A 13,364-nucleotide genomic window follows, 5' to 3' on the forward strand; every position below is an offset into this window, starting at 1 on the left:
TCCACTCAGATGCGGATTGGGATCTTCACCAAAATCTAATGAATCTATCCTCGTCATACACCCAACCTGTCCACCAAGTTTCGTCCGAATCAGTGCATAACTTTTTGAGATATCCTGCACATAAACAAACAGGCAGGGGTGGAAACATAACCTCAGCCCACCTTCATTGGGCGGAGTTAATTGGAGAGTTCAGAGAATACGATACCCCACACAGTGTCACTTCAATTTTAATAAAATAATGATTAACGATTGTTAAAAAAAACATTTGAATGTTTAATGCTGTTATAGTAGTCCAGAAGTAGTCCTGAACGGCACCCTTATAAACCACCCCATTGGACCTTTATTAGGCCTTGTTGGACTTCATCCGAACCAGGGGCTTATTATATTGATTTGGTCTCGATTTTTGTGTCAGTGTGTGCGTGCATGCGTCCGCAACCATATCTCGGACATTTATAGTCCAATTTTAGTCATACTGAGCACAAAGACAACACATGATGGCTTGCATATGCATGCCAATTTTTTCAAGATCAGATCCAAGATGGCTGACTGGTAACCATTTTGTTACTTAAATGTGTCCACAACCATTTCTCAGACATGCATGGTCCGATTTTGTTCAAACTTGGCACAAGTGCAGTTCATGATGGCATACAAGTGCCCCTCACTTTAATTTACGATCTGATCAAAGATGGCCGACTGGTAGACTGGTGGCCATTTTAGTTGTACATAAATATGGGTGAGCCCTTCAACTCCGAACAGCGAAATTACTAAAACAACGGGGCTACGCCATTTTATGTATTTTTTACTTACGAAATCATACTGATGACTTCCGTCCTCTGTTTGTGTGTTTGTGTTTGTGTGTTTGTGTGTTTGTTTGTAGGCACGATAACTCGAGAACGGAAAAGGCTACCAATGTCAAATTACACCACGTGATTCAGGAGGGTGATGGCGCGCGCTGATTAGATTTTGGTCAAAATCGGTCAAAGGTCAAGGTCACAGTGAGGTCAAACATTCGATTTTTGATGGTTTTGTACAGAATCATCATAGAAACTTCTGGTTTGCGTCGCTACCTTCTCTAGAGACAGCTTTTATTAGACAAGGTCAGAGGTCAAGTTGACGATTTCGTAAGTACCAGTCCACTGCTTGTTTGTTTGTCTGTCTGTCTGTTAGCAACTTTACGGCAAAACGGCTTTCGCAAACACTATCAAATTTAATCCACAGGTGGGCAATGAACTTTGGCCCATTAACTTTTGGGTCCAATTGGATCAAAGGTCAAGGTCAAGGTCACGAAAAGATCAAAATCGTTTTTCGCTCATAACTTCATCAAAAATGATCTGATTTACATCAAACTAAGCTTATAATGAACCTTATTCTATTTGGCACTTATAATCCTACCCAGTCCTATCGTGAAAAATGCATATTTGTGAAGATCGGTAGGGTCCGAAGTTTTGGGGGTCATGGTCATCGGTCAAAAGTACAAATTTTCCATTATAAATCAAAAAAGGTTAGGAATATGCGTGTTTACGATGGAAGACATATATCATGTCCTTTATTGGCTTTCATTTGAGACAATGACCTTTGACCTTACGTGGCCTTGAAAGGTCAAAATCATTTTACGGTCATAACTTCGTCAAAAATGGTTGAATTGACTTCGAACTAAGACTAAAATATTCCTTATTCAATACCTTATAATCAACATTCAGGTTTAAGGATTATCAAATTTAAATTTGATCCCCAAAATAACTTTATGCCTTAAATGGGCGGGATTTGTTGTGCCTGGCACCACTTGTTATCCCGCCCCCCGGAGGGAGGGAGCGGGATATTGTAATTGTCCGGTTTGTTTGTCTGTTTGTTTGTTTGTCTGTCTGTTCGGCCTAAGTCACATTTGCTCTACGGCGAGGATATGGCGGCCGTACGCCCTCTGAATTGACAGAAACGGGCGGCGGCTGCAGAGTTCCTGCAGTGGCCTCAGGGTGGCCCTACGCCGTATGGCTATCTTTTACAGGCCATAGGGGTCGCCGTGGAATTACAACGCGGAGTTATAACTTTTTTTCATTTCTACGTTCACCATAGCAATTTGACAATCCGAAAAAAAAAAACTGGAAAAAAAAATTAACCCATTCGTTACCGTCCGTCTGGCCACACGTTCGCCTTAGGGCCCCCCTGCGGTTGCCTTGCGGGCACCTTGAGGCTACCTTGAAAATTCTACGGCCGCCGCAGGGCCCCCTTAAGGTCACCGTGCGACATCAAATCAAAGACGGTACGGAAACCCCACGTTTTCGGTCTCCACAATTTCTAAATACGCCGTGCGGCTCCCCGAAAAAGAAAAACATATGTGACTGCTACATTGTGTGACCGTGGAAATACTGTGGCCACCGTATAATTGCTAGTGGTCATAGATTTTGGAGACCCCAAGGCCGCCGTGGCAAATGTGACTTAGGCCTTAGCAACTTTACGGCAAAACGGCTTTAGCAATCACTATCAAATTTAATCTACAGGTGGGCAATGAACCTTGGACAACCCCATTAACTTTTGGGTCCAATTGGATCAAAGGTCAAGGTCAAGGTCACGAAAAGATCAAAATCGTTTTTCGCTCATAACTTCGTCAAAAATGATCTGATTTACTTCAAACTAAGCTTATAGTGAACCTTATTATATTTGTCACTTATAATCCTACCCATTCCTATAGGGAAAATGCATATTTGTGAAGATCGGTAGGGTCCGAAGTTTTGGGGGTCATGGTCATCGGTCAAAATTACATATTTTCCATTATAAATCAAAAAAGGTTAGGAATATGCATGTTTACTATGGAAGACATATATGAAGTCCTTTATTGGCTTTCATTTGACACCATGATCTTTGACCTTACGTGGCCTTGAAAGGTCAAAATCATTTTACGGTCATAACTTCGTCAAAAATGGTTTAATTGACTTCAAACTAAGACTAAAATATTCCTTATTCTAGTCCTTATAATCAACATTCAGGTTAAGGATGTATTAAATTTAAATTTGATCCCCAAAATAACTTTTTGCCTTAAATGGGCAGGATTTGTTGTGCCTGGCACCACTTGTTTCACTTTACAATGATACCCCAGATTATGCAATCATGGAATGTGCAGTACATCAGAATATGGGGCAAGGTCAAAAGTGAAAAGTTGCAAAATGCACTGTTATTGTCATGCAGTGCATTCTTCTTTCTTTGAAGGAGAGAGTGTGATTTTAATGAATGATTGTAAGGCGATTGCGTTTCCAGGTGGTCACCATTATCTCCATGAAATACAACCCCATTTTCACAAAATAGAGTACAAGGTGAGCAATACTCTCACCTGACAGCGCACCAGGCTGCATTCGGCATTGTCCAACAAAATGTTGAGGGCCATTCCCCAAAGACCTCCTGGGATTCCACGACAAGCAATAAGCAAAGCCCGACAACCCGCCTCAGTGGTTGTGAGCACCGCCGCTATAGCTAGGCTGCTCACACGAACCTTGATCCCACATAAGCAGAAAAACAGGTTTTGTTGAAATAATAATATAATACAAGAATACATCACAGCTCACATCGGCCATTGAGTAAACTCCACCTCTCAACATACCTCTGGGTCTCTGTCTACCCAAAGGGTGAGGAGCCACGTCAGTCCAGGTGGGTTGCTGCCTGCTCCAATATGACGTGGAGAACACCACAATTCAACCCAGTCCTGATGAGATATGACAAACAAAAGGACACACACAAAAACAGACACACACACACACACACACACACACACACACACACACTAAATTATCTGAGGAAGGAAACGAGTTGGGAATCAGATGTGCTCATCCTTTTTATGAAATCTCGGGAAATGCCCACCTAGAGAGACAGCATGAGGCGTACAACCATCTTTATAACATTTTCCACCTGTCGAACCACATTGAAGAGAAATAAAACTGAATTGTACGTGTTTTTGTCATCTTCTTGTTCTTGAGATGAGGGTCTAGGCTCATGAATAAGCAAAACCAAAAGGTATCAGTTTCACAAATTACCAAAAAGTCTGGTGGGGGGAGTGGGGGTGAGGGACATACACAAGGAGGAATAACACAAAAACGAGTAACAATGGCACAGAGAGAAACAAAATGGAAAAGAATGAGCAAGTGAGTGTAGAGGAGTTCATGGATGTGCACGGGTGAGTGTAGAGGAGATCATGGATGTGCATGGGTGAGTGTGGAGGAGATCATGGATGTGCATGGGTGAGTGCAGAGGCGTTTATGAATGTGTGGGAGTGAGTGTCGAGGATATCATGGATTGAGCCATTTTAGCTAACAATCCTTTAGAAAAGGACATAATCAAGGTGCTCCCGCTGTTTCCACTGATAAAGAAAATCAGACAACCACAATATACTTTTGGGTGCCCCGAATACCACCACATCCAGGGGTTACTGCGCATGTGAACTGAGCATTCTCGGGGCAGATTACCTCATTTTAAAAGTCCCGTATTGCTGATCTTCAGTGTTGGATCATGTGACTTGCCTGCGTTGAACGTCACATTCCAAGTAGCTGACCAGCATCTTATCTTGTCCAATCAGCAGCGGCCAGCCTTGCACAAGTGTGATGTACTGTTCTACACAGGGTGGAGTATTCGGCAAAAATGGTAAAGTTGATAGAATCAGATAGATCGTCGATATAGATCAAGAATAATGTAGGTCCAAGACACTCCTTGTGGAACCCAAGCCTAAAGGGAAATTTGAGGGAAAAGGACATAATCAAGGCCCTCCTGCTGTTTCCACTGATAAAGGAAATCAGACAACCACTTGGGAAGGTGGCCCTGAATAGAAAAAGAAGACAATTTCGAAAATCAAGTAATGGATGCCAAGCAGGATCAAAGGCTTGATAGATATCCAGTAAGGTGGCCCAAACCTCTTCCATGTGGTTCAGAACATCATCGCTGTGTCAGAATGTGAAACACATCCAAGGTGGGAAGGCTAAGTAGTCGTCATGGAGTCACAAGTTGAATCAACAATTCTCCCAACAATGGATGGAGGTACTCAATGCCAGACATGAAATCAGAGCCATATCCCGAGACATATCACGTGCTTGTGACATGGTCTGGCACCCTGCCCTGCTCACCAAACTCTCTTCCTATGGTATCCAAGGCCATCTCCACTCATGGTTCGCAGACTTCCTCTCCTGTCGCAGCCAACGTGTGGCCCTAAATGGAGTTCTCTCATCCCCTCTACCTGTCCAGGCTGGAGTTCCTCAAGGGAGCGTTCTGGGCCCTGTTCTTTTTCTGGTTTTCATCAATGATCTCTCTAACTCTCTGGAAAAATCCTCTTTTTCTCTTTGTTGATGATTCCACCCTCTGTCGTGACATCTGTCATCCCTCAGACCAGCAAGCCGCAGCTTCTTTGCTCTCTGCAGATCTGGATAAAATCACAAATTGGTCCAACACGTGGAACATGTCTTTCAACCCTGACAAATCTCACACTCACTTCGTCTCTCCGAAAGGACCATTTGGAAAACCTACCCTTCTACCTTCTCAACAATCATCTTGAAGAAGTCCTTTCATTCAAGCTTCTGGGTCTCGCTGTCTGCCATGATCTTTCCTGGGAAAGCCACATTTCCAACCTGGCCTCCAAAGCCAGATGCCGACTGGGAATCCTCCATCATGCAAAGTCCTTCCTCAACCCACCTGAGCTCATGACCACATACAAAGCTTTCGTCTGCAGCCTGATGGAGTACTGCTCTCCCCTCTGGGCTGGTGCTCTGTTCTGGTTTGTTCTGGTGAGAGTACTACCTAAATAAGTGGTTCTATCCTGGGATGAGTCTCTCAAGGACCTTGAATGGGACAGATAGCAGTGATATATGCCTGTAACTCTTTGGGATGTCTCTGGGTTTGTTGGGTTTTCGGGTGGCTACAACATTGGCTCTCTTCCAGAGCTTTGGAATCCTGAGTGAGGAAAAGAAGTAGGACATGAAGCACTCAAGCCAGAGGATTAGGCCAGTGCTGACTTTCTTCAACTACTCTCCAGAAATGTAATCAAGTCTGGATGCTTTCCACATTTCAACCTTTCTAGGTCAGACTTGAAATCCTCTGTACTAAAGTCCACAGCCAATCCACAGTCAGCACAGCTTCAGTTCAGCATTAACTTTGGGGGGGGGGGGAGGGGAATGCTCTGTCTGGGTTGGGGAAGTAGCCATTGCTGATGAGGGTTCTTGCTATGAAGTCAGATGATACTAGCTCGGTACACTGGCTTCTTTGCTGATCTGACAGCAAGGCGGTTTACCATATCCCATGCTCTCTGGCTGGAGTGAGTGAAGTTGATGGTTGATCCAGCTTCCTGCCATCTGGATCTGGGAGCCTAATCTATTCTAGACTTCAGTTCAGCAGCAGCAGCGCTCGCCTCTTCATTGTTAGTAGCAGTCTTGACTGTGTTGTGCAAGCCCTCGCATTTGGGATCGCATTCAAGAATATATACTTTCCGACAGCCACGAGGGATGCACTTCTTGGAGATTGCCATGATACATTGGCAAAAGGCAGTGCAGCTGGCATCAACATCCTCAGAGTCAGGAGCAGGGAGGGAGTTTGTTGCTTTTGTTGTTCGAGCATAATACATCTCACAATTTTCTCAAGTTCCAGAGCTTAGCAGGCAAGGTAGGGGTGGGAGCGACTAGGGGAGCATACTTGAAGATAAACAGATGATGGTGAGAGTTTGGGAAGTGTTCTAACACAATCCTTTGAGGGGTGGTGAGGATTTACCCTTCTCCCACCAGGCCAGATCAGGGTTGGTGTGGGTGCCCGAGCGGCTTCAGTATAAAGTTTCAGGTTCTCATCCATCAAAAAGCAACTGAAGGTCAGATTGGAAGGTCCAATAACACAAGGTTTCACCGTCAGTTGATGAGTAGTTTTCGCCCCATTCAGTATTTGGGCAGTTGAAATCACCCGCAATGAGTACTGGAGAGGTAACTCAAGAGGTAGATCCTTGCTGGGGAGCCAAAATGGAGATGGCTTGTACATGTGAGAAGCATTAAGGTCCTCCACACAGATTGTGTGCCACTTGAATTAAATGCCACACAATCTGTGTCAGGACCAAAATGTTTCTAACATGTACAATAAAAAGAAAAAGACGACGAGTTGAAGAGTGAGTGTCTGAGATCGAATGCAATGATGGACTACATTATTGTTCGTATAAGGGAGAGAAGGCTGATGGATCTTTAGTTGAGGAAATCAGTTTTGGAATCATTCTGGGAGTGATGTTTGCAATTTTCCAAGGAAGAGGAGGTTTCCCATGCAAGGACGATCTGCGAACCAGATAGGAGAAAGGATATGTTAGGACTAAAGTGCAGTTGCTGAGGATTAAACCATGCATGTGCAAAATCAGGACCAGTTGTGGAAGAGTTGTCGAGCTGCTCAAACTTCTCAACTACAGCAGGGGAGAGGTCCACATGTTGTGGGGAACATTCTGCAATGGTAGAATGGGTAAAGTCAGTAAGGTGCAGACTTGGGACCATGGTATTTTGAGTGAAGACTGAGTTGAAGAACTTTGCTTTTTTTTGAGAGCTGTCCAGGTTAACTCCATTCTTCAGGAGGGAATGAAAGAGGAATGCATAACAGAGAGACAGTGAGAGGCTGGATGATGGGCTTTGGAGGACAGCGAGTGGCTGGAGACATACATACATACATACATACATACATACATACATACATACATACATACATACATATATATATATATATATATATATATATATATATATATATATATATATATATATATACATATACTGGGCGTAGTGGCGTGTGCCTGTAATCCGGCTACTCGGAGGCTTGGGTTGGAGGATCGCTTGAGGACAGGAGCTCTGCGCTGGACTGTGCTATGAGAGGGTGTAGGGCAGCCCAGAATCATGGCAAAACCCAATCCTTATCCCTGTGTCGTAAGAGGTGACCAGGGTAGCGTCAGGAAGGGCATCCGGCATAAAACCTATGCCAAATCAGTATGCGGATCATAACGGATGATCCGCTGTGGCGACCCCCTAACGGGAGCAGCCGAAAGATGAACAACATATATATATATATATATATATATATATATATATATATATATATATATATATATATATATATATATATATATATATATATATACATACATACATATACACACTGATGAGCCAAAACATTATGACCACTGACAGGTGAAGTGAATAACATTGATTATTATCTTGTTACAATGGCACCTGTCAAGGGGTGGGATATATTAGGCAGCAAGTGAACAGTCAGTTCTTGAAGTTGATGTGTGAGATGTAGGAGAAATGGGCAGGAGTAAAGACCTGAGCGACTTTGACAAGGGCCAAATTGTTATGGCCAATCGACTGGGTAGGAGCATCTCTGAAACGGCAAGGCTTGTGGTGTGCTTCCGGTCAGCAGTAGTGAGTACCTACCAACAGTGGTCCGAGGAGGGACAAACCACAAACCGGCGACAGGGTGTTGGGTGCCCAAGGCTCATCGATACGCGAGGGCAACGAAGGTTATCCCGTCTGGTCCGAACCGACAGAAGGTCGACTGTGGCACAAGTCACAGAAAATTTTAATGGTGGTCACGGGAGGAATGTGTCACAATCCAGAGTGCATCGCATGAGGTGTATAAGGCTGAGTAGCCGCAGACCGGTCAGAATGCCCATGATGACCCCTGTCCACCATCGAAAGCGCCTACAATGGGCACGCGAGTGTTGGACCTGGACCTTGCAGCAGTGGAAGAAGATCGCCTGGTCCGATGAGTCCCGTTTTCTTTTAGATCACATAGATGGCCGTGTACGTGTGCACCGTTTACCTGGGGGAAGTGATGGCACCAGGATGCACTGTGGGAAGACGACAAGCCAGTGGAGGGAGTGTGATGTTCTGGGCAATGTTCTGCTGGGAAACCCTGGGTCTGGCCATTCATGTGGACGTCAATTTAACACACATCACCTACCTAAACATCGTTGCAGACCAGGTACACCCCTTCATAGCAATGGTATTCCCTGATGGCAGTGGCCTCTTTCAGCAGGATAATGCGCCCTGCCACACTGCACACTGCACACATTGTTCGGGAATGGTTTGAGGAACATGATGAAGTGTATAAGGTGTTGCCCTGGCCTCCAAATTCTCCACATCTCAATCCGATTGAGCATCTGTGGGATTTGCTGGACCGACAAGTCCAATCCACGGCGGCTCCACCTCGCAACTTACAGGACTTGAAGGATCTGCTGCTCATGTTTTGGTGCAAGATATCACAGGACACCTTCAAGGTTCTTGTGAAGTCCATGCCTCGGCGGGTCGGTGCTGTTTTGGTGGCACATGGAGGACCAACAGCATATTATGCAGGTGGTCATAATGTTTTGGCTCATCAGTGTGTGTGTGTGTGTGTATACATATATACATATATATATATATATATATATATATATATATATATATATATATATATATATATATATATATATATATATATATATATATATATATATACATATATATCAAAGGGATCCAGACTAAATTCAACAACCTTCAATGGAACAAACAATGACATCGTTTCGTTTAACAAGTGCCAAACAACATGCATCCGTTAACCATTCTCAAGAGTGATTAAAAGTATCAGAACATCCCCCTAAATACCCAAAGGTGGGGGTGGGGAAGGCTGGACAATATCCAACTTGTAACAATGACAATGCAACAGTTTCGACTTTACACATATAATTGTAATTCAGCAGGGCTGCTGTGGAGCAGGTGGTAACAGAGACATGCAGATTAACCATGGCTCCCAAGAGGAAAACTGTTGCTGGTGGTGAACCAAGTGCAGAAAAGTGATAATAGGGGAGGAAATTGTCAGGTCAAGCCAGATAAAATCAGTGACTTGCTTTAGGTACCGTGCAAACCTGTACTAACCTGTTTCATGGTCGGGTTGTCGGCAACTAAACCGTCTCTCCCACCATGTTTTCTGGTGAGAAGGGTGTATGGATATGAACACCCAGCAGGATTAAAAACAAAACCTGTCAAAGGGTGGTATGGAGGAGCCCCTTGTCAGCCAACGGCCATCCGTATCTAGTGCCCAACTGTGTCTGTGAACGTCCTCCTGCAGTTGGGTTACCTTTTTTAGGAGGTTAGTGGCAGGATTTGCACTCCAGCCACCGTAAAAACACAAATGCAAAGAAAACTGAAAACCCACTCCATGTGAGTACCTCCTGTGCTGCTGCCCTTCACAGGCCAGCTCACTGAATGACAAGATCGAGGCAAAGCCTTCCGGACCCCCATTCCTTGACGAGAGGAGGAAAAGCACGAGGTAAACATCCTGGATCAGATTATAGGGGTGTGTGTCTGAGTGGTGCTGAGGTGTCGTCCACCAGAGGGTGTTCTCCTTGGGTTAACCTGAGGCGGTCCCTTTGGGTGGGTGCCGAGAATGTGCGATCGATAAGAGAGGATGATCACCTGTTTCTGTTATCATCCGAGCTCAAGCATTTGAACATCAGTACTGCAGCACTCTCTGAGGTTCGGAGACCGTATAGTGGTGAGATAATGGTGGGGGGATACACTGACTATTGTTCTGGTCGCTCTGATGGTTATCATGCCCAAGGAGTTGCTGCAGCTGTGTCCAATAAGCTGACTACATGATAATGTAGTCAGCTTATTGGACAATGGTCAACGAGCATATTATGAGACTAAGGATTCCTCACTCCTTGGGTATCATTTCCTTGGTCTCTGTATATGCTCTGACTGAAGCGAGTGATCTCACCGTGAAGGACGCATTTGATGCCATGCTCGAGACTGTGGTTGATCAGTGCCCCAGGCGAGATACTCTTCTCGTCTTGGGGGATTTCAATGCATCGACCGGAACTGATAGGGATGATGATGAGACATGTGTTGATCCCCATGGGTCAGGAAGTGTGACCTAGAATAGCATTAAGTTCCTTGACTTTGCAAGAAGTCATGGACTTTGGGGTGGCTGGTTCATGGTTTCAGGGCCTACAGGCTCATCGCTGGTGGTGTGGCAAAGGAGATTGACCATGTGCTCGTTGGAGGGTGATCCAGAACTGCAGGGTCTACCGGAGTGCTCAGTTGCTCAATATTGACCACAGGCTTGTGATAGAAACTCTGAAGTTACAGTTTAAATCTGGATTCTGGCAAGCTCAAGGATGAGAGGGGAGCTGAGGAGTTTGCGAACAGGCTGAGAGGGGATTTGGGGGGTCTGAGTGCTTTGGGGGGTCTGAGTGCTTTGTGGAATCCTGAAGAATTGTGGAATGCCATCAACACCACCATCCTTGATGATGCTGGTGTCTTGGAACTCACCATAGGGTGAAAAATAATTTTGTGAACTAGTTGAGATGGGGTAAAGCTCCTGGGATCTGTGGCGTCCATGCTTAAATTCTCAAGGCTGGTGGAAATGCTGTACTCATGTCGATGCATGCAGTTCTGTGCTCTGCCTGGAACACAGGCATGATCCCAACTGACTGGAAGAGGGGCCTTGTTGTCCCTCTCTGGAAAGGGAAGGGTGATCGCCAGGACTGCAACATCTACCGAGGGGTGACGCTGCTCTCAGTGCTGGGCAAGGTCTTTGCTCGGATAATTCTTGAAAGGGTTTCCCACTATCTGCTTGAGCACCAGTGTCCAGAGCAGTCAGGCTTTACACCAAAGAGGTCAAGGATTGCCCGTATCCTTGCTCTTCGGGTCCTCACCGAACGCAAACAAGAGTTTCGGCAGGGGCTGCCTGCAGCCTCTGTTGATCTCTGTAAAGCGTTTAATTGAGTGAATCGGGATTCCCTCTGGAGGATTCTTGGTCTTCATGGGGTGCCACCAAAACTGAATAATCTGATATCTGAACTACACTCTGGTACTGAGAGTGCTGTGATGTGGTGGTACCATCTCCGACATATTTTCAGTTGTAACTGGAGTTCATCAGGGCTGTGTACTGGCCCCCACACTTTTCAGCGCTTGTTTGGACTGGATTCTGGGGAGGATGTCAGAGAGATCAATCTGCGGTGCATCGTTTGGGAATGTCAAGATCTCTGACCTTGATTTCGCAGATCATGCAGTCATCTTTTTGGAGGCCCTCGAAGTGCTGAATGAGGAGAGGACCCACTGGGATTATGGGTTTCCTGGGTCAAAACTAAAATCCAAGCTTTCAATGACATCTTGGATGCTGCTATCTTGTCTGTGCCTGTTTGTGGTGAGGATGTTGAAGTCACGGAGAGATTCACTTACCTTGGTAGTGATATTCATGTGTCTGCTGGATGTGAGCCACAGGTCAATAGACGTATGAGTCGGGCCTGGGGAGTCATGGATTCACTGGATCATGGGGTGTGGCGCTGTCAGTACCTGTGCAGAAGGATGAAAATCCAAGTCTTCAGGTCCTTGTTGCCTCCAGTCTTGCTCTATGGATGCGAGACTTGGACTCTGACCAGGGATTTGAGACGGAGACTTAATTCCTTTGGTATCAGGTCTCTTCGGAGAATCCTTGGCTATCGCTGGTCAGACTTTGTGTCAAACAAGCGGTTGCTGAGAGAGACTCAAATGAGATTTGTTACCTGCACAGTCCGTGAGCGCCAGCTGCGGCTGTATGGACATGTGGCTCGTTTTCCTGACGCTGATCCTGTTCACCAGATTGTCTCAGCAAGGAAGCCTCGTGAGTGGAGGAGGCCAATGGGCCAACAACATGTGTAGTCGTTGCAGCAGGTTGATCAGCATCACAAGTAGATGGGGATGGGCCAGGCATCTGCCTGGGGGCTGGCCAGACGGAGGCCCCTGGAGTACCGGCGGAAAGTAGATGCAGCGATACGCTGCTCTGGTGCAAGCTCCCATACCTGACCTGGAGGAAAGATGGGGCTTCGGTGCTGGTAGGATGGGCTGGAGGTAAGCACACTCGCCTTATACCATCTAGCTTGGGTTTGAATCCTGACCCGGCTATGAAGTGTCTTCCCAGTGTTTCACAGGCAGGGTGATTCATCAATGTGTGTGCAGTCCCTCAGATGGACGTCAAGCGTGTATCCCATCTGCTGGAATTAGTTGGTGGATGTTAAAGACCCCACGGTGTTCTTCGCGAAGAGTCACCGAGCTGTCGCCGCCACCGTGGCCAAATTACAAATTTCTGCCAGAACTACCTGCTGTGAAGGCAATGGCAAACCACCCAGTGTAGGCCTTGCTTATAAAGCTGTGTCAGTGGCACCGACGCTCTGTGAAGGTTTTGGTACATCAGAGAGAGAGAGAGAGAGAGAGAGAGAGAGAGAGAGAGAGAGAGAGAGAGAGAGAGAGAGAGAGAGAGAGAGAGAGAGAAATCTTTAAACAAATTACAGAAGGGAAGGGCCACGTTTATCTGCTTTTGAATGTTCAATCTGCTTGCACACAGCAGGAGGCTTCATCATCAAG

The 13,364-nt window shown here is 45.7% G+C and overlaps 1 protein-coding gene across 3 annotated transcripts in view; it reads right to left on the bottom strand.

Annotated features, from left to right (window-relative positions):
- The window catches only part of RTTN (rotatin), a 317,466-nt gene that overhangs the window by 100,189 nt on the left and 203,913 nt on the right, over positions 1 to 13,364 (bottom strand). For all 3 annotated transcript variants that reach the window (XM_085886669.1, XM_085886670.1, XM_085886671.1), the window contains exons 31-32: positions 3,590 to 3,691; positions 3,323 to 3,481 (exon numbers count right to left, since the gene is read on the bottom strand). In XM_085886669.1, coding sequence (XP_085742795.1) covers positions 3,323 to 3,481; positions 3,590 to 3,691 — 261 coding nt within the window. The remainder of the gene's footprint in view (positions 1 to 3,322; positions 3,482 to 3,589; positions 3,692 to 13,364) is intronic.

This window comes from Eptatretus burgeri, chromosome 6 (assembly GCF_056783735.1).
Source record: "Eptatretus burgeri isolate ZD-2024b chromosome 6, Ebu_testis_v1, whole genome shotgun sequence".
NCBI lineage: Eukaryota > Metazoa > Chordata > Myxini > Myxiniformes > Myxinidae > Eptatretus > Eptatretus burgeri.